We start from the raw sequence: 20,859 nt of genomic DNA, 5'->3' as shown, positions 1-20,859 counted from the left end.
AGTGCTGTTAGGTATAAACCAACAGCCAAGAAAACTATGGCTAATGCAAACACACCGGCAGCAGAGAACAATCCTTCTCTGATGCTGTAGCAACCTGTTCTTTGCTTGGTCCAATTCTTTAGATAGCCTGATTCTACACTAAGTGCTGCCAACAACAAAATCTCTGTTACACAAAAACAAATCCTACAACATACAACAAGTTAAATTCACATGTTTTTGCTAGAGGTTAATTTAATTGCTAATTGTTAGAGTTACATCGTTATATAGGGTTATTTTTATTTTTGTATAAAATGAGAAATTTGCAACTTACATTAAAAACACAGTTGATAAGAAAATGTTTAATAAATTACTTCTATTTTCTATAACGTGTTGTATATTTCATTATTATTTTTTTCCAATTATGACTTCATTAAGAAAAAAACTCAAATTCAAATTATTTATGTTAAGAAAATGAATATTATCTTTAAAATATAAATTGATATAAGAAAGTTTTTTCTTCACATATTTTTTAGGAATTTAAATCATAGTATTTATATTCAATTAAACCAGTGAAATATCATGCATATCGCGGAAGTTTCTTTTGTTTTTTCATCTCCAAATACGAGTTTTGCACAATTGTAAACACTGTTAGTGAGGAGTCCAAAGTTAGAAGATATACGGATTAGTTAGGAAACCTAGATTAATTTAGATTTCTAAATCTTTCATAAAATAATTTATTATGGCCCACCAAGGAACGTGCACCTAACCAACCAACCACACAAGGTTAACATATGGAGAAATTCATATTGGATTAGGTTTTTCTTAATTTAAATTATATAGGAATCCCAACCTTACCAAGAATTGTACCCATCAAGTAAACATGCATGCTCACCCTAGTAGCTGACGAGAATCTATGATGTAGGACTAAATGTAACATGAGTAATATTTGAAGGAACTTCTATATATTATAATGAGATTGATTTTTATCTCTTAACTCCCATGCCAAAATATATATTATAATTCTTGTTTTTTATTTTATAGGAGGATCTTGAAGTAACAAAGTTTAGATAGCAAGACCTTAAATTCTTACCTGAGATGGAATTCCTTTTTAAGGATACTATTGTTACTGATTTTGCAGCATATGCACCATCTGAGGATTCAAGACAATATGAAGGATTTAACACAAGAACAAAAGAGACAAATGATAATATTGATGATAACACTGAGATGGAAGTGAATGAGCCTGAGACAAACACGACAACTCAGAACATGTCTTCGACAAAGGAAAATGGACAGAGGAAGAGAAGTAGAGAGGGTGACAAAAGAATTGGGGTTGCTGCCAAGCTTTCCTCACAATTAGATCGTATTATTCAAACATTTGAATCTAGTGTATCTGCTCAAGACCCAACTAGCATTACTGCATGTGTAGTAAAATTGAAAGATCTACCAAGACTTGAGTGTGGGAGTAAACTATTTTACAAAGCCACTAGACTTATGAAAAAAAAAAGGCAAACAAGATCACCTTTGTTGCTTTAGAAGAGCCTGAGCTACAACTTGGATGGATCAAGTCTGACACTTGAGCACAAGTTCCTTAGTTTCTCCTCTATCTGATGTCATTGACACTTGCAAGTTTTGCTTGGTTATGAACCTTGGTTGTGTTATGGATCTTAGTTTTTAATTTTTGTTATGTTATGGATCTTGGTTATGGTTTGGCTCTTGATTTTTATTTTCAGTTGTGCTATGATTTTTTTTTCCTTCTACAGGATGTCTTCATCATTATCATCAAATGACTCTTCATCTGGCGATGACGATCACATTACGAAGAACAAAGTGTTGATGTTTGTTGTAGCTAACGTTACCAATTACTTCATGAATTATGTTGTGAAAAATCCATGTACAGATTCAAGCATGACAACCATCGTTAGGGTATCTAAATTCTAAATGGTCATCAATACGTTGTTATCAGATGTTTAGAATGAAGAAACTTATCTTTATTGAATTATGTGATATCTTGGAAACCAAGTACAACTTAAAGAAAAATTAAAATGTCATCATTTATGAGCAAGTTGGCTTGTTTTTATACATGTTGAGTCAACCAAGTTCTGTTCGTAATTGTGAGAAAAGATTTCAACATTCAGGTGAAACAATATCTAGACATTTTCATAGTGTCTTAGAAGTTGTGTGTATGTTTGCAAAGGATATAATTAAACTTGTTAATCCATAATTTAGAGATACTCCTGATGAGATTCTAAAAGATGCCAAATATCGCCCTTATTTTAGGGATTGTATTGGTGCAATAGATGGTACTCATATACGAGTTTGCGTTCCCTCTCATCTACAAGGAGTTTATATTGGTCGGAAAGGCTACACTACCACTAATGTCATGGTTGTTTGTGACTTTAGCATGTGTTTCACTTTTGTTTGAGGCAGGTAGAAGGTTCTGCACATGATACTAAGATATTTATGGAGGCTTTATGTAAGCCTGCATTTCATTTTCCACATCCTCCTCAAGTACTTAAAATTATATATTATAAATATATGCATCATTTTAATTTTGTGTTCTAACTTGCTCTATTGTTTTATTCTTTAGGTAAATATTATCTTGTTAATTCTGGTTATCCTACTTTTATGGATTTTCTAGGGCCATACAAGAAAACTAGGTATCATCTCCCGCAATTTAGAATTGGGCCTAGAATCAGAGAGAGAGTTGAAGTTTTTAATTATTATCATTCTAGTCTTCGAAGTATAATTGAACGTGCATTTGGTTTATGTAAAGCAAGATGAAAGATATTGGGTAATATGCCACCTTTTGCTTTGGAAATACAAAACCAAATCATTGTTGTTTGCATGACTATACATAACTTCATTCAAAGAAATGACAAGAGTGATGGAGAATTTGATTCACTAGATGAAGATAACGAATATATAGATAGTGATGAGGATGAAAGTGAAGTTGGTCCTAATACTACAACATGGGAAGAACGGAATGCTCAAAGTATAAATGGAACGATTAGAGAATCTTCAAAGAATATGTTTCCAACACGTATTTAATTTCTTTATTTTTTAATAATACAAGGTTGCATGTTTATGGCATGGGTTAATTTGAACAATTTTATATTGAAAGATATTATTGATCATATTATTACCAGGTTAATGATATTTTATATTTTGTTATAAATAATTACATAGATAATAATTAAATTATAAACTAGAATCTAAGTGATAACATTACTAAAACAATAATGTATTAATTACATTTTAAATATGAAAATTAATTATGTAGAAAGACGTATAATTATATTTTTATGAGATACATTTATTTTTTTATAAAAATAATTATTTTTTAATCAAAATTTCTAAAAATATATAACAATATTTTAAATATAATGATAAAGTTAAAATATTTTCATAAATGAAATAGAAGAAAAAGGTAATTTTTATTATTTTTAATAATATTTAATTATTTAATGCATTTAATAATTATAGAATAATGTTTAAGTATTTAATTATTAGTTTTAATAATGTCAAAGCATATAATATCCTTTTCGATAATTTTAATTATGCAAAAGACCTTCTACAATTTTATCCAAACACCATATTATTTTAAATAAGCACTTAAGAGTTTATCATTCAAACGTCAAATTAATTAATGTAAAAATAACTTTTCATATAAGAATTTCTTGAATAAATTCTTTGTCTATAAAATGTTTTATAATAGTGTATCCAAACAGGCCATAGTTTACAAATCAAATGTGAAACGATGGGATGAGTCATACTGTGAAATCATGTTTTATGAATATTTAAGGGAGTTAGCGGCTTAAAAAAAAGGAGTTAAGTGGCTATGTTAACTAATGTGGGTGATTAAGAAGTTGTAACGAGCTTAATCTTAAAAAAAAAAAAATAGTAAGGAGCTAATAGATGTTAAAAAATAAGTAATTGAATTTTTCTATTTTTTTACAAATCCTCTTAATATTTTATGAAGAAAATATTAAATAAAAATTAATATATCTAATAATGTTTTAGAAATTTCAAAAACATTTAATACTTTCTTTATTTAACAAATAGAAGGATTAACAGAGTTAATGATAAGGAGATTCAAAATTATTTCAAATGAATATCAGAAGATATGCAAGGCTATAATAAATTGTGACTAAACAGTAGTTTTCACGATGTTGGGATATTATAATTGCATAACTCGTTTTATTCTATATATATATATATATATATATATATATATATATATATATATATATATATATATATATTATAAAATATAAATTAAAAATATTTTTTTTAAATAGCTATAATTATTTTAAATATTCTTTATCGTGCTGATTTCCAATCCTGCATCAGTTTGCCTGATATTCACAATATGAATCCATAGTTTCAACATCTGTACATCAGCAAGGAAATGCTGCGTATTACTATATTTTTATACATGACAGCACTGACTGGAGTATTCTTTAGCATATCCAAAATGTTGTTAGAAATGTTCCAAAACAAAGGGTCTCCTATTTCTGGGCGCCACAACCAAATACGAGCCATGCTATATTGGAGTGGGTGTTTAATCTTGTTTTCTGCACTGTGTTATTCTTTTTGTTAAAGAGGTAGGTTGATACATGTTGTTGAATTATGTTGGCAACTTAGAAAGGAAATAAATTATCTCTTGGTTGTTGTATTATGTTGGTAAATTTTATACTGCCTAGATTATCTATCTATATATATATTACCTAGATTATCTCATGTCCATACACAACTTAGAAAGGAGTATTATTATCTATATTGCCTAGATTATCTTTATTATAATAGCTTTCGTTATTTAAAATGTCAATAAAAGGGTCTTGTATATATTAAAAAGTCTGCAAATAAATTTTATGTGGTTTGATGGAGATGACTCTTTATAAATCTGTATAGCATATGTAGATTTATAAAGTCATTTTGACATGTTTTAACAAATTAACTTGATGAAATATTGTGAAAAAATAAGTCATCATATGCATATGTTTTCTTGTGATCCATATTTTGAATGGTTTAACTGGAAAAAGAACATGATTATTCTAATTTTCTTGAGTTTTTAATGTATGAAAACTATGCAAAAGTGAGAAGCTTTAAATTTTTATGGATTCCAACTTTGACCTGACCTCCTTGTTAATTAGGTCATAATTCAGATTCTAGTAATGTAACTGAAGTGGTCTTAGTATCTATGGAAAGCTAAAAAAAAAGATATACATGTTTTCATGGAGATCGAGTTTGATTGGATTTAATGTGAATCATAGAAAAAATTGGGCTTGATGAAATTAATGTATTATCCTAACAACGTAACACAGATGCAATGTTTTAAGAATACCTCTAGTTTTAAACATTTAAACGACGTGAGATGAGTACCAAATTCTCAAGCACAAAATTATTTACAATTTTCTGAAGACTCTTAAAGTTAATTAGCTTTAAGTGCTCCCAAAAAACCTCGCCCAGCACAAACAACTTTAGTATCTAGCTCCTAAAAGTGAGAAAGTGGCATCAACATTATATTCAATTTAATTCATTTTTAAAAATTGAAAGGATAAATCCATTATAAATTGAAAATGGATAACTTAATGAGTACTCATGGTTAAAAGAAATGAATTTTTCTCTATCTACTTGTTAACGGGATAAGGGTGGATAGTAAGGTATATGCACTTGCAAATACCTACCATTTGAAATTACTTAAATATTTTTAGTTATATATAAATTAAGTTGTTGTCATTTATTTTTGGTATAAATATATGTTTTAAAATTACTTATTTTTAGTGTAAATACATGCATGTTTCAAAATTGTTTGTTTAAATTTTTTTATACTTTTGGCTTAAAATATTTATTTTAACAAATATCGATCCATACATTAATAAATATATATATATATATATATATATATATATATATATATATATATATATATATAGAGAGAGAGAGAGAGAGAGAGAGAGAGAGAGAGAGTCGTGATAGCCATGAATGTTTATTAAAATCATGGATACTTACTTACTTAACAAATACTCGTGTGGGTATATATAAAGTGCATGACAAATTTTCATCCATCAAACGGGGTTACTACCTGTACTTGCCTCATCTCATTGTTTTCCCTAACTATGCACAAGAAAATTGTGTGTGTGTGTTTTTTTTAAGTGTTCCCTTTAACTTGAATAGTGTTTTAAATTTGATGAAGGTAGACATGATTTAAGGTAAAAAAAAGGTAATGTTCAATACTCTTTTTCTTAAATTGATGTATTGATTATGTAACTGTTTTTTTTTTTAACATATTGCCTTGTATGACATTTGTATCTGGGTTAGAGTGTTCTTTGTATTCTACTTCTCAATAAATTTTTGCTTATAAAAAAAATTCTTGCCGCTAAAATATAAATATGTTATATATTTTTGGATTCTACGCTAACTATATAAACATATTCTTGTATGGAAATTGATACCATTATATATGCTGTCGAAAAAAAAAATCAATGTAAGAAAATGTTTAATGAATAATTTTTAGAATATATTTTTTTGAAAACTCATGAAAAAAATAGTATATATACAAATAAATACAATGAATTTTAATGTTATATGACAATTGTGTATATCTTTTTTTTTCCGGTTCATCGTTTATGTTTATCATAATATAATATTTTACTTTTTTTTACAGCAATATAATATTTTACTTAAAAAATATAAATATGTATTTATACAGTTTGCTTGTCGTAATCGAAAAGTAAACATTCGAATAGCCTTTGACCCATAAAGGAGTTTACGATTAAATTAATATATAATTTTTTCTTTTAGAAGTAGAAAGCAAAAAAGTATTATAGTTCTTTTAGCCCATATAATTTTCATGTGGAATTAGATATAATCGTGATTCATGAGTATAGAATATTTTAAGCTTATTACGCGTGTCGACGGTTCAAAAACATATACTGATATAGAGTTTAATTTTAAAATATAGTATAAAGACAATTATTTATTCATAAATCATGTTAGATATTATTTAGGCATATTTAATAAATAACCTATTTAATTTCTCAATTATGTATTTACTGATAATTTAGTCCTTATATTTTTTTAATTATTAATTTAATCTACAAATAAGTAAATGTAATAAACATGTATATCATTGACTAATTTATCAACAAATAATATAATTTTAGAATCACTCTGACATTAAGTATTATACTTTAAGAACCAAATATATTTAATGGTTAGATTAATTGGTGGCTTTTAACTTCTTTGAATGTTGCAAATCTTTTTCTTAACACCAAATGATGTAATTCATCACTATGATATATATAATAGTTTGAATTGCTTTGACTAATAGAGTATTTGGTAGAGTGAAATAAAATAGCATGAAAATTAATTAAGATAAAATATAAAATTATGAATTACATTTTATTTTAGTGTCCATTTCATTCATTTTCAGTTTCCTTTCACAATAAACAAATGAAAGCTAAAACATCAGATAATGTTATTCGTGGTTGAGTTATTTGATTAATTAATAATTTCCGTCAAAAAAAATATTCAGTCTAATTTAACAACAGATCTAATAAATATATAATGAATTTGTTTAAATTTAGATAAGTGTCATATGTGTATGCAATTTTTTCACGTCATTAGTTATTTTGTATTCTAAGGCCTTTTCATTTGAAATAGATTCTTTCTTATCAACTATTTCGATGTTCTTCTTTGAGCTGAGCACTCACATGTCTAGTTGGTATTTGGTAATATATCAGCTTCTGGCTTAGTAGTTTTCTTTATTTGATAATTTTTAGTTTTTATAACTGAATTCCATCAAAATCTTATCTATTTTAATTTTACGAAGCATTACTTTTCATGAAAATAACTAGTATCTAGATATATTTTTGAGTTTTTGACCGCACTGATCGACTTTGTATAGTTTCATTCATTTCAAAATTTAAAGGAATAATGAAAACACCCCTCAATACCCCTTTAATATAAGATAAATTTTTATTTGATTTTGCAAATATCATTAATGTATTTTAATTATTCTCAAACAAAATACTTGTGTACAGAGAAGATTTTTCTATGAACCTATTGTGTGTGCGTGTGAATCTATTATACGAATAAATTAGAGGCAACAAAAGCTAAACATGCTTACGAATACATTAAGGTTGATGAGAATTTTCGTATGGACAAATTTTGTGCAAAGAATTCAAAACTATTTTTTTACCAAGAAAATATTCTGTCTATTTATCGTCTATAATTTTAAAAATACAGCATATCAATATTATTATCTCATTTATATTGAAATTATTTATATTTTTAATATATTATATATTTTGTTTTTATTTATTATTCTAATATCTTTAAAATGATGTCTTTTTATCTCTCTTAATAAATAAAAAGACAAATATATAATAAAAAAATAATTAAAACGAATAGTATTATCTAAACAGAAGTTAAACGTGCCTATTTGGAAGGTTCGTAGAAAAATATGCATTTGAAGTTGGAAAGGAAAAGCTTTTCAGCATGCAAATCACGTGACAATAATGAAGGCATCTCAAAGTGATTTTCCAACATCGTCAATCCTGAACTTTTTGGATCAATGTTGGTAGAGGATGTACACCACACACATCTAGTAATCAACTAGTCTTCGTCACTATAATGGCTCTATTGCATCTTTCACAATTTGATGAAAACAATGGTATGGCGACTTTTTTGAAATGGTCGAGGGAGAACTTTTTTTTATTAATTATAAAAATAGTGTGTGAAAATTGAAATATACATTTAAAAATGCAGAGAGATAATATTGAAAATGTCTCATAAAAAAATCTTAAAATTTTCTAATTAAAATAGTAAATAGAGTGAGACTAAAAAAAATTATGTTGACTTTTTTTACTATATTTTAAATTTTAGTATAATTTGTAATTATACATTATATGCCATATTAAGAAGAGATAATCTATATCATTATTAATTTAATTACTTTTAAAAAAAATTAACTTGTATTTAGAACTAATCACACAACATTTTTTTTTAAATTAACACAATGTTTTTGTTGTGTATTTTGAACCAATGGAAACATGTTATCAATTTTGTATTGCTTCCTCACATCTTGTAACACAATAAAACACATTTTTGTTATGCATTATAAACAATGGAAACCTGTTTCCATCAAGGGTACTTTTTGAAAGAAGAAAAATACATATAAGCATGAAGATGAACTTAGCAAAAAAAAAACCATTAACAAAGTCCACACTTTTATTTAGGAATATTGATGGATTAGATTTGAGTAAACTTATTAATTAGATCAAATTGTATGAGTTAGGTTGGATTAAATTTGTATAATTTCATTGTCAAACTCAAACCAAATAAATCCATTCACAAATAAGTTAGTTCTTGTTAGATCAATTGGGTATATCTAAATTAATTTTTGTTAATATATAATGACTAGATATCTTTTAAGGAGATTAATTTGTGATAATATTTGATTTTTTTTTTGTTACAAAGAGTATTTGATTAATAGAATGAATGATTCTAATGCTTAAACAATATTTAATTTTAAATAGATATTAGCATAAAAAAACATAAATAGAATTAAGATATAAAATTAAAAACATCAACTAAAAAAATCATGGGTGAATTAAAAATTATATACATACTTAATTATATACAGTAATGAATTTGAACAAATTAGATTAAATTTGACTCAAATCTTAAAAAAAATTGAACCAAACTAATTAGATCGGTTTGAGAAACTTTGAATTTATGATTATCTACATCCACGAACACTTTGTATTGGATTGTTGAATCAAACATGGGACTGAATACGGGGGAGGGAGGATTTCGGGCCTATGTTTTTGTGAACGATACCCACCATCAGAATGTTGTGTTTTGAAGTTTTTGGAGAAAACAATGGGCCTCCAAGTCCCCTTACCCAATCACAAAACTAAAGATGAGAACATATTTTCGTTCACATGCCACATTGTAATTATTTAGATAAATGAAAGAGACGTGAAATAAAAGCACAATTTTAATTTAATTATAAAAAAATATTATATATTCTTTAATCATAAATCCTAAGCCGAAGGCCGGATTTAATAAAACGAATATAAAGGTTAAATTCATAAATAGCCTTCACCGATTCTAATTAACATTCCATAGGCCTCAGTTGAAGATCATGGAACTAAGTGCTCTTGTAGTGCCCTCTGTCCAGGAATTAGCAAAGGAGAGATTGATGAGAATCCCAAAGCGTTATGTTCGTCCGCTTCATGAACGTCCAATATTTACCCCAAGTTCCTCTCACTGACCTAAACAAACTCTTGCATGTCCCAAGATCACAAGGACCATGATATGTGTTAATTTTTAGTCTATATACTTTTAATCAAACATGATTGAAGTCTTTCTTTATATAAGGCCTTTTGATCATGAATTTGGTTTTCAAATTTTACATATGATTTAATGTCATATTTAAGAATTTATGATGTTTTTTTAAAGTTATAATAGACTATATTCATATGTTTCTTACTTTTAAAGTTTGAGGATTAAATTTATTACTATAAAAGTACAACGATTATAACCATGCTTAACTACTAAAAGTATAGGAAATGAAGAATTTTTCTGACTAGGATGATTTATCAATTACTCACGTATGTTTTTAGCTAATATCATGTGCAAATTACCATGATTACTGCTAATTAATCACGGAGTGGACTCTTCATTGGTGGAAAAAGTGAAGAGAGGTGCTCAAGGATTATTTGATCTTTCAATGGAAGAGAAGAAAAAGTTTGGGCAGAGAGAAGGAGAAGCTGAGGGATATGGTCAACTCTTCGTGATTTTAGAGGAACAAAAGTTAAGAGTGGGCAGATTTGTTTTTCATGGTCACTTATTCTCCAACCTTCCCTTGCCATTCAGATTCTCTTTCTCTCTTTGTCTTGTCTTATGATTTTTTGTTCGTCCGTTAATATGTAGAGTATAGTAAAACAATAGGCTTTTTTTAACACTAAGTATGTTGGTACTGGATTAAAAAAAAAAAGCTCCAACAATTTCTTTGTCCTCAATGCTATTTCATTTTGTGGAATTAATCATCTGAATAATCTTTGATAATTATACGGATATTTAGAATATGAACAAGATGGATTTTATTGTTCCAATCATTTTTGTTTGTACCAATCTAGGTAATACTAATATCTATGTAATCGTACACATTGAATTACATATATACCAAGTGACAAATAAAATAATTTAATTTGGTGATCATTTTTACTTTTTCTTAAGATTTTTTTATCTCCATGACATTAGTGTAAAATATTTATTAATTTTTTTGATGATTAATCTTCCCAGATGAATTTTGCTTATCTTTAGTTAAATCTCTTATCTCAATCATTTTTTTATCTATAAAGCTGGAACCTAAAACTTTATTTAAGGAGACTTAATCTAATCTAGTCAAACCAATAAGATGACTTAGTTAATTTTGACCTATTTATTTTGTATTAAGTTATGTAAAAATTTGAGTATTTATTACGGAGAAGCTTTTAATGCTTTACAGAGATGGGTAGCATGGAATTTTCAAAAACAGTGGATATTGTTAATGTTGGTAGCTTGGCATCTTCATTTGCAGAGATGATTTAGAGGCTTGTTTAACAGAATTGAGAAAACTAGCGATCCAAATAATTGGCCTTATGGCAAATGCTCTATCAGTGGATAACATGGAAATGAGAGTCATTTGGTGAAGGGACTCAATCAATAAGGATGAATTATTATCCTCCTTGTCCCCAGCCAGAGTCAATCCTCATTCTGATGGTGGTGGACTTGCCATTCTTCTCCAAGCCAATCAAGTGGAAGGTCTTCAAATAAAAAAAGATGAACAATGGATTCCTGTTAGACCCCTCCCTAATGCTTTCATTATCAATTTTGGAGACATGATTGAGGTAATTATCTTTTATTGAAAATGTTCACTTCACATCTAGATAGACATGAATGAAAGAAATTAAAAGTAATAATTAAGGTGATTAAAAAATAAGGCAAAAAAGTGTAAGAAGGATGTCAAAATTTAAAGTGTAAAAATTATTTTGGATTTTGATCAGTAGTTTGTTCTATGATTTAATACCTTGTTACTTTGCTTACCTTTCCTATTGTTTTGGCAGATAACAACAAATGGAATTTACCGAAGCATTGAACACAGTAACAATTAACTCGGAGAAGGAGAGGATTTCCCTAGTCACGTTTTACAACCCGGTTTGGATTCTATTTTTGGTCCAGCACCAAGCCTTGTTACTCTCCTAACACCAGCACTGTTTAAGAGAAATCTTCCCATAATGGAATGACCCTGTGGGTTAGGCCTAGCAGCATTTGCTGTCAGATTCCATCTGCAGGAATAATTCATTTTAAACAGATTAGAATTTATCAATAAATTAAAACAACTCAGAAAGTCTTTTTTTTACCTTGTTTTTTTTGTGACCTTACCTGTAGGTTCTAGCTTGCTTCATGGACCAGTCAAAGTCATATTTATCAACAGGGGGGGCAGGCACGGGTCCAAATACAGAGGAAATAGAGTTTGCATAGTGTAGTACAACAGTTGTAGTGAGAGGTTTCTCTGTAAATCTTGTTGAGGCAATAATATAGTAGTCCTTTGGAGGCTGGTTTAAGGTTACTAACACAGCAACTGATTGGCCAACATGGACATCAAGTGAATCGTATAGGTTCTGAACATGGAGGCAAACTTGTAAGTATCAAGGAACATTTTGCAATAGTATGTTTATGAGAGAGGGTATAAAAAATCTTATTTACCTTGTGGTTGGTTTTGTACCAATCACCAACGAGTAAAGTAAAATCTCCATCAGGGTTTGGATAAGGGATTGGGATGACAGATCTGTGATAAACGTTGAGTGCTCTAAACCCTCCAGCTGCTTTATGCAGTTGAGTTGATGGAAAGTATGTATATGTACCAATCTGATCCTTGGCCTGAAACTTGTATGTGTAATTTGAGTTTGGAGGAATGGGGCAGTTGGTTCCCAAAACTCCATCTTGCCATGAATTCTTCCATTGTTTAATACCGTTCCTGTTTTATGACAACAATGTTAAACCATGTTCTCAAAAGAAAATCTCACAACAAGATAACATTAACAAGGACAAAAAAAAAATCCAATCTGGTTGTTATGCTATTACCCTGTATTTTGAAGCAAGGCGAGAATTTTAAGAGCAAGAAAATAAAAACACAAAGATTAATAGATTACGACAACTATGCTGGAAATCTAGTAGCCAACAAAGCATCTCTTCGGGCTCCTTTAGGTAAATATGTCTTTCGCTTTTTATAAATCTTGGGATATACCGTCAACATAGAGAATATCATCAAAATCAAAATTATGAGAATGTGACTTTTGCCAAGTTAAAACCGCTAAAAAAAAAAAACTTCGTACCCCATTGCCCAGAAACTCTTCGCTATGCGAAGATATGGGGGAGGAATATTGTACGCAGCCTTACCCTTGCATATACAAAGAGGCTGTTAAAACCGCTATTGCTACAAAAATCAACTAGAAAACAAAATAAAGGGAAAAAGGTTTTCCAAATCATCCATGAGATGCCCAACAACATCATATGCAAACACTATTTTTTATGTTTGTTAAACTGATATATCTTCTTACCTGAATCATGCTAGGATGATCCCTCACATTATTTCCAGACCAAGGAGTCCCATCTTGCATGGTCCATCCATCCTCAGGAACCTTTTGTGTTGTTGCCACCAAACTGTTAATCCTCACCTTAAATTCTTCATAATCCCTCTATAACAGCCAAAATGAAAAAGACCATTAGCGGAGTCAAATGGTTGCATCTTTTAGCACAAGAAGTAAATTACTTAAAAAGAAAAAGTTGACACCTTCGTTGCTCTCCTTTCCCTTACAAATGCTGGATATACTTTATTTTTCAGATAGCCCATCTTCTGACCAAAGTACCATTCCGGTGCCTGGGGCTCAATATTGTATTTCTTACACAATGGAACCCATCTCCTAGCAAATTCAGATGTCTCAGACAGCGGAAGCGGCACAGTGGGCGAAAGCGGAAGCTGTGGAAACCCTAACTAACAAGAAGTTGGGGAAAATAGAAGCCTCGACAACAACAGAAGATATGATGCCAGCTACGAATTCAAACACCCCAACGGCACAGACAAAGACAGTATCTGAAACAACGACGACGCCTGTGATGGAACCATCCCTTGTTGTGTCTGCTATTATGGTTGTTGTTCTTGCTGAGGCTGAGGTTGAGGTTGAACCTGAGGCGGTGGCAGTGGCGCTGGTGTTGGCGGTGGAGAGTGAGAGGGAGGGTGAGACACGACAGAATTAGAGAGTGAGAAACAAGAGGAGAGGGACACAGAGAGTTTAAAAATAAAAGTACTAAGACGGTTTTCAATCATTCTAAAACGATTTTTGTGAAAGTATGTTGCAGTACAGTTGATTCTAAGACAATATAAAATCATCTTTGTTAAACAATTTTGTATTTATCAAATTATCATAGTGTGATTTTAAGATGATTTCGCATAATTATCTTAGAATTAAAATGTATGTCGTATAAAATAATTGTTTTAATAATGTTTCATATAGTAATTTCTTTGATTTCATTTCAAACAAAAATTAATTCTAATTATAATTGATTATAAAAAAAATGCTGATAAAAATAAATGAAAAACTATAATTAGGAAACTTTTTTTTACAAGAATTAAAAGCTAAATTCTGAAATAGTTGAGAAGTGAACAACGACAAACATATAGGGAACATGCCGGCACGCTTCTTTAGATTCTAGATTAATATTTGGCCTGCTTAAACATTATAAAATTAAGCACGAAAATTACGAAATTAGTCTCTAGTGTGAAATTCCTAGGTTTGCCATTCACGAGTGTGCCATTTATCTTAAACGTATCATATATACCACTGACAGAGGTAAAGTGGTGTTGGCGTGGGATCCTAGACCTATTCTAGTATAATATTGTAATTAAGCTTCACCAATCAATATATATATATATATATATATATATATATACATTAATTAGTATCCTATATTGATTCAACCAGCTGTGTACAGTATAGTGAATGCTCAGTTGAAGCTATGGAACCGACATCTCTTACAGTGCCCTTTGTCCAAGAAATTGCAAAGGATGCCTTGACGAGGGTTCCAGAGCGTTATGTTCGTCCACTTCATGAGCGCCCAATATTATTATCAGCCACTACTACACCTTTACCCCAAGTTCCTGTCATTGACCTAAGCAAATTGTTGTCACAAGATCTCAAGGAACCTGAGTTGGAAAAGCTGCACTATGCCTGCAAAGAATGGGGATTTTTTCAGGTTGCCATCGACTTTTTTGTTGTTGTTGTTGTTGTTTCTGTACAACGTACTATAGCAATTAAAACCTAAAATCTTGTACAAACTATCCAAAACTCTCACCAGTCACCACTAGTTTGATCCTAGTGAATTGGTTTAATTTTACATATTAGTCATATTTCATAGCTAGGAGTATCAATTATTAATATATAAAAGTCCTGAATGCATGTTGCATATAAACAAACGCCTTTTATTGTTAAAACATAATATGCATTTTAAGTATGAAGTGAATGATTCATCAATCCACGATTAATTTGCAGCTGATAAATCATGGAGTGAGCACTTCATTGGTGGAAAAAGTGAAGAGAGGTGCTCAAGATTTCTTCAATCTTCCAATCGAAGAGAAGAAAAAGTTAGGGCAGAGAGAAGGAGAAGGTGTGGAGGGATATGGTCAGGCCTTTGTGGTCTCCGAGGAGCAGAAATTAGAGTGGGCAGATATGTTTTTCATGCTCACTTTGCCACCACATATAAGGAAACCCTACTTATTCCCCAACATCCCCTTACCATTCAGGTTCCACTCTTTCTCTCTTTTGTTGATCGATTATTATATATATGCTTTCTGCTTTTCTATGTGTTCCATTTTAACTTTGAAAATTAATATGATAAACCAGCAGTAACTTACAAGAAAAACAGTCATTAATAAGGATATAGAATTATAATGTGTTTATATTATAATGATATTATATCTCCATTCTCCAATCAATCAAGAAATGAAGTTCAGCTTGAATTCCGATCGAAAACTTTTATTCTGTCCTTGCACAAGTCCTAATTTTCCCTTCACCTTAGATAAACGTTAGATTTGAGAGGAAGAATCTTGGCACGTTAAAAAAATTTAATAGTTTAATATTTTTTAAAATGTGAAAATAATAATAATAAAATTATGTAATCCAACAAATATTAATTAAAGATATTTTGGCGCTAAAAATAAGGATGTGGATAACAACATTCAAGTTGATATATTCGTCTTCTTGTATGGTTGGAAACACTTCACTTTGATTCCATTTGCGTTATATTATAACTTTGTGTCGCTTTCAAGTTAATTGAATAATACAATTTGCATAATATTTTTTATTTTTTCTCTCACATTTCTTATCTCATCTAATTTTTTTTCCTTTTTTTTTCTTTCTATCTTTCTCTGTCTGATAAAAAAATATTGTGCAAAACTCCCGTTTATCCTTATTAATTTTGGTAGCAATTGTTGTTCTTTGTAAAACTATATTTATTTAGAACTTTCTTTATTCGATCTCCTTCCAAACAATTTTCTCCCTGAAAATCAACTACCTTAAAAAAATTAATTTATGGAATATGTCAGGACTCTTGATGCCTTGATGTTTACAAATTAAACTTGTCTCGATGGGTGGACCTAATTATTTAATGGATTATAAATATAATAATAATAATAATAATAATAATAATAATTATTATTATTATTATTATTATTATTATTATTATTATTATTATTATATAAATAAGTACATTGACAAAGTGACAAAGTGAACACTACATTTTTTAAAAGAAGTCAACACTATATATAATGCATAAGTGGTATCGCCCAAACCACAAACTAGTGGCAAACTAAATTTGACTTTAAAAAAAAAAAAAAAAAAAAACGTAGCACCTGTATAGTATATTGCATATTGACATTGTATTTTACTACCCAAAACATTTTTTTTTTGTGGGTGTTACGAAATCTTCATTTGGTGGCAGAGATGATTTAGAGACATATTCTGCCGGATTAAAAAAACTTGCGATCCAAATCGTTGAACTTATGGCAAATGCCCTTAATGTGGACTCCAAGGAAATTAGAGAGTTATTTGGTGAAGGGGTTCAATCAATGAGGATGAATTACTATCCTCCATGTCCCCAACCAGAGCTTGTGATGGGACTCAATCCCCATACTGATGGTGGAAGCCTCACTATCCTTCTCCAACTCAATGAAGTGGAAGGTCTTCAAATTAAAATAGATGGATCATGGATTCCTATTAAACCCCTCCCCAATGCTTTCATCGTTAACCTTGGAGATATGATGGAGGTAATTAATCATACTATTAAGTATTAACAAGCTAGATCAACTTTTTTTTTTTTAATATACAATGATTAATTGTCTAACATTTTCAATTTAATTTTTGCAAACATGTTTGGTCCTTTACCTTAACAACCAATTGGGTAGATAATGACAAATGGAATTTATCGAAGCATCGAACATCGAGCAACAGTGAACTTAGAAAAGGAAAGGCTTTCCATAGCTACATTTTACAACCCTGGCATGGAAGTAAAATTAGGTCCAGCACCAAGCCTTGTTACTCCAACAACACCAGCAGTATTCAAAACAATTAGTGTACCCGAATACTACAGGGGATACCTCTCAAGAGAACTCCGTGGGAGATCATATCTTGACAGCATGAAGATCCAAAATGAAGATGAGAACAGCTCTTGACATTGCTGTGACCCTAAATATGAATGGTACTAAAGCTTCTGTATACGAATTTGACGTTGCTGGGGACTTCAGTTGTTTTTTTTTTTTTTTTGTTATTTTAAGTTACGCATGTGCTTCCTCGTAGTTTCTTTTCATTTTTCGGTGTTTGTTTTGTACATAATAAATAAGGATTTTTTTAACCACTGCATGAATAAGATATTATACCATCCACCAATAAAAGATCTAATTTAGTTGGTTAAACATGATGTGTTAAGACTTAAACACAAGTAAAGAACCCAATTAAAAAACTAATCCATTAGATAGGAGAAGCTAAAGACTTATAGTTTATTTTTCTTAATATGGGACTCATAATATAATGCAGAGTTATTGTAAACTATCAAATAATAACTGTTATGGATTCATATGAATAACAAAAAGGTTTTATACCATTCATATCCACGTACAATATATACGATTATAAGACATTATACTATACCGTAATTGAACTTATTGTTATATATAGCACTGACCACTAACCACTAGATGATGGCATATACATTTTCACTCATATTTTAACCAACTGTTTAAGTAAAAAAAAATCATAATGGTAACTGCGTGCGTGTATCTCTAGAGCGGCAGTGATAGTCATCTCTAACAATACTTCTAACGCTCAAGTGAGTGAGTAATTTAAGAAGCAACAGAAATGAATGATGCATACCTTAACGATAGTAGATTTTATATCTGTTGGATGGCATGGATTTTTTCAAAACAATTGAAAAAGTCATTGACTCCGTGGAAGTATTGAATTACTGAGTCACTGATTCATCCAATGAGCTATTGGTTGAATTGGTAGAATCTCTCACATAAATTAGTACAACTATATAATCAACTAGTCTCAAGCTCAATTCTCAACTATGGCATTTATATTAAATATCTTTTACAACCGGTTCAATCATGAAAACTGATATCTACTTATTCAGATCTAATAAAGACTAGTTCATACTATTTCACATGCACAACCAGTCTAATAAGATACCTAGATCAATTACTTGACCAATTCAAATAGCATTTCTTATGCAATTTAATTTCAAATATAGCTCGAATGTATCAAGTCATTTTATCTGGGAATTAGGTTAATTGATTATCTGGAAATGATGCAGCAGTTATTTTCGGCAATATCAAATGACTACTTCATTGATGCATACTGTCAAGTGCACCAATTTCAAATTAATGCATCTTATTCATTTATGCATAGTGAATCAATCTGGATTTTTTGTTGATAGTTGAATCTCTTTTCATTTCTGCATACTGATTTTTATTTTATTTTTTTATGAACTACTTTTATGCACTTGCAGTTGTAGGTTCTGTGCCAACCCCATGCTCAATCATTTTAACAACAACAACAACAACGCCTTATCCCACTAGGTGGGGTCGGCTACATGGATCAACTTCCGCCATAATGTTCTATCAAGCACCATACTTCTATCCAAACCATTAATTTCGAGCACCATACTTGCAGTTATAGTCTTTTTGGGTCTTCCTCTGCCTCGAATTGTTTGTCTTCTCTCCATCTGGTCTACTCTCCTCACTACAGAGTCTACCGGTCTTCTCTCGACATGCCCAAACCACCTAAGTCTATTTTCCACCATCTTCTCTACAATAGGCGCTACTCCAACCCTCTCTCTAATAGCTTCGTTTCTAATTTTATCCTGTCGAGTCTTACCACACATCCACCGCAACATCCTCATCTCCGCTACACCTACTTTATTCTCATGTTGGCTCTTGACCGCCCAACATTCTGTTCCGTACAAAATCGCCGGTCTTACCGCAGTCCGATAAAACTTTCCCTTTAGCTTGATCGGTACCTTTGCATCACATAACACCCCCGATGCTTTTCTCCATTTCATCCATCCTGCTTGAATGCGATGATTCACATCCCCTTCAATTTCCCCATCATCCTGTATTACAGACCCAAGATATTTAAACCGTGTGACTTGAGGGATAATATGGTCTCCTATTTTCACCTCTGAGTTAGAAACCCTCCTTCTTTTGTTGAACTTACATTCCATATACTCCGATTTGCTTCTGCTTAGGCGAAAGCCATGTGTTTCTAGAGCTCGTCTCCAAGTTTCCAACCTCTCATTCAACTCCTCCCTCGACTCTCCAAGGAGGACTATGTCATCTGCAAAAAGCATGCATCTCGGCGCTATCTCTTGGATTTGTTCCGTGAGGACATCCAAAATTAAGGTAAAAAGGTAGGGGCTAAGGGTTGACCCTTGATGTAAACCAATTGTGATGGGAAAATCGTCTGACTCTCCACCCTGTGTCCTAACACTAGTCGATACCCTATCATACATATCTTGGATAGCTCGAATATATGCAACCCTAACCCCTTTCTTCTCTAGAGCTTTCCACAAAATCTCTCTAGGCACTCTATCATACGCTTTCTCCAAGTCAATAAAAATCAAGTGCAAGTCTTGTTGGGCCATGCGATATTGCTCCATCACCCGCCGTAATAAATAAATCGCTTCCATGGTCGACCTTCCCGGCATGAAACCAAATTGATTCTCAGTAACTTGAGTCTCCTTTCTTAATCTCCGTTCGATCACTCTTTCCCATAATTTCATGGTATGACTCATGAGCTTGATTCCCCTATAATTTGCACAATTTTGTATATCCCCCTTATTCTTATAGATTGGCACTAACGTGCTTCTCCTCCATTCCTCCGGCATGCGTTTTGACCTCATAATTTCGTTAAAGAGTTCGGTGAGCCACTCAAGACCTCTATCTCCAAGAGTTTTCCACACTTCAATAGGTATGTTGTCTGGCCCCACCGCCTTACCATTACTCATTCTTTTCAACGCTTCCTTTACTTCCTGTTTCTGAATCCGACGATAGTACTTATAGTTCCGGTCCTCTTCTCTTGTGTCTAGACTGCTAGAGTCATATCCATATCCATCATTAAATAAGTTGTGGAAATACGCCTTCCACCTTTCCTTGATATCTTTTTCATGCACTAAGACTTTGCCTTCTTCATCCTTAACACACTTTACTTGATCCAAATCTCTAGTCTTCCTCTCTCTACCCTTAGCAAGCCTATATATAGATCTCTCTCC

At 30.8% G+C, this 20,859-nt stretch overlaps 3 protein-coding genes across 3 annotated transcripts; 2 read left to right on the top strand and 1 right to left on the bottom strand.

Annotated features, from left to right (window-relative positions):
- Window positions 1–1,074: 1,074 nt before the first annotated feature.
- LOC121174868 (1-aminocyclopropane-1-carboxylate oxidase-like) lies at window positions 1,075–12,149 on the top strand. Its single transcript, XM_041015295.1, has 3 exons — window positions 1,075–1,342; window positions 11,734–11,885; window positions 12,102–12,149. Exons 1-3 carry the CDS (start codon window positions 1,075–1,077, stop codon window positions 12,147–12,149), a joined length of 468 nt encoding a protein of 155 aa, XP_040871229.1.
- On the bottom strand, window positions 12,007–13,891 carry LOC121174867 (L-ascorbate oxidase homolog). Its single transcript, XM_041015294.1, has 6 exons — window positions 13,832–13,891; window positions 13,599–13,736; window positions 13,438–13,487; window positions 12,745–13,015; window positions 12,421–12,659; window positions 12,007–12,323 (listed from the first exon to the last, which is right to left on the bottom strand). The coding sequence occupies exons 1-6, from the start codon at window positions 13,889–13,891 to the stop codon at window positions 12,176–12,178; spliced, it is 906 nt and encodes a 301-aa protein (XP_040871228.1). The 3' UTR covers window positions 12,007–12,175.
- Window positions 13,892–14,878: 987 nt separating this feature from the next.
- On the top strand, window positions 14,879–18,004 carry LOC100817012 (protein SRG1). Its single transcript, XM_003524797.5, has 4 exons — window positions 14,879–15,291; window positions 15,588–15,838; window positions 17,035–17,359; window positions 17,498–18,004. Exons 1-4 carry the CDS (start codon window positions 15,055–15,057, stop codon window positions 17,762–17,764), a joined length of 1,080 nt encoding a protein of 359 aa, XP_003524845.1. The 5' UTR covers window positions 14,879–15,054; the 3' UTR covers window positions 17,765–18,004.
- Window positions 18,005–20,859: the final 2,855 nt, after the last annotated feature.

The sequence above is a fragment of the Glycine max genome, chromosome 5, assembly GCF_000004515.6.
Source record: "Glycine max cultivar Williams 82 chromosome 5, Glycine_max_v4.0, whole genome shotgun sequence".
NCBI classification, from domain to species: domain Eukaryota; kingdom Viridiplantae; phylum Streptophyta; class Magnoliopsida; order Fabales; family Fabaceae; genus Glycine; species Glycine max.
Note: the sequence above shows the minus strand (reverse complement) of the source record. Positions and strands in the feature narration are given on the sequence as shown.

What these genes read in the sequence shown, in the direction of transcription:
- LOC121174867 (XM_041015294.1), bottom strand. Translation starts at nt 13,891, where the DNA reads ATGGGCTATCTGAAAAATAAAGTATATCCAGCATTTGTAAGGGAAAGG. An exon ending in GCCTCTTTGTATATGCAAGG is followed by an intron (nt 13,016 to 13,437) that starts GTAAGGCTGCGT and finishes GTCATAAAACAG; the next exon opens with GAACGGTATTAAACAATGGA. An exon ending in GGTACAAAACCAACCACAAG is followed by an intron (nt 12,660 to 12,744) that starts GTAAATAAGATT and finishes CTCCATGTTCAG; the next exon opens with AACCTATACGATTCACTTGA.
- LOC100817012 (XM_003524797.5), top strand. Translation starts at nt 15,055, where the DNA reads ATGGAACCGACATCTCTTACAGTGCCCTTTGTCCAAGAAATTGCAAAG. An exon ending in AAGAATGGGGATTTTTTCAG is followed by an intron (nt 15,292 to 15,587) that starts GTTGCCATCGAC and finishes ATTAATTTGCAG; the next exon opens with CTGATAAATCATGGAGTGAG. An exon ending in AACATCCCCTTACCATTCAG is followed by an intron (nt 15,839 to 17,034) that starts GTTCCACTCTTT and finishes ATTTGGTGGCAG; the next exon opens with AGATGATTTAGAGACATATT.
- LOC121174868 (XM_041015295.1), top strand. Translation starts at nt 1,075, where the DNA reads ATGGAATTCCTTTTTAAGGATACTATTGTTACTGATTTTGCAGCATAT. An exon ending in GCTTTCCTCACAATTAGATC is followed by an intron (nt 1,343 to 11,733) that starts GTATTATTCAAA and finishes CCTTGTCCCCAG; the next exon opens with CCAGAGTCAATCCTCATTCT. An exon ending in ATTTTGGAGACATGATTGAG is followed by an intron (nt 11,886 to 12,101) that starts GTAATTATCTTT and finishes TTGTTTTGGCAG; the next exon opens with ATAACAACAAATGGAATTTA.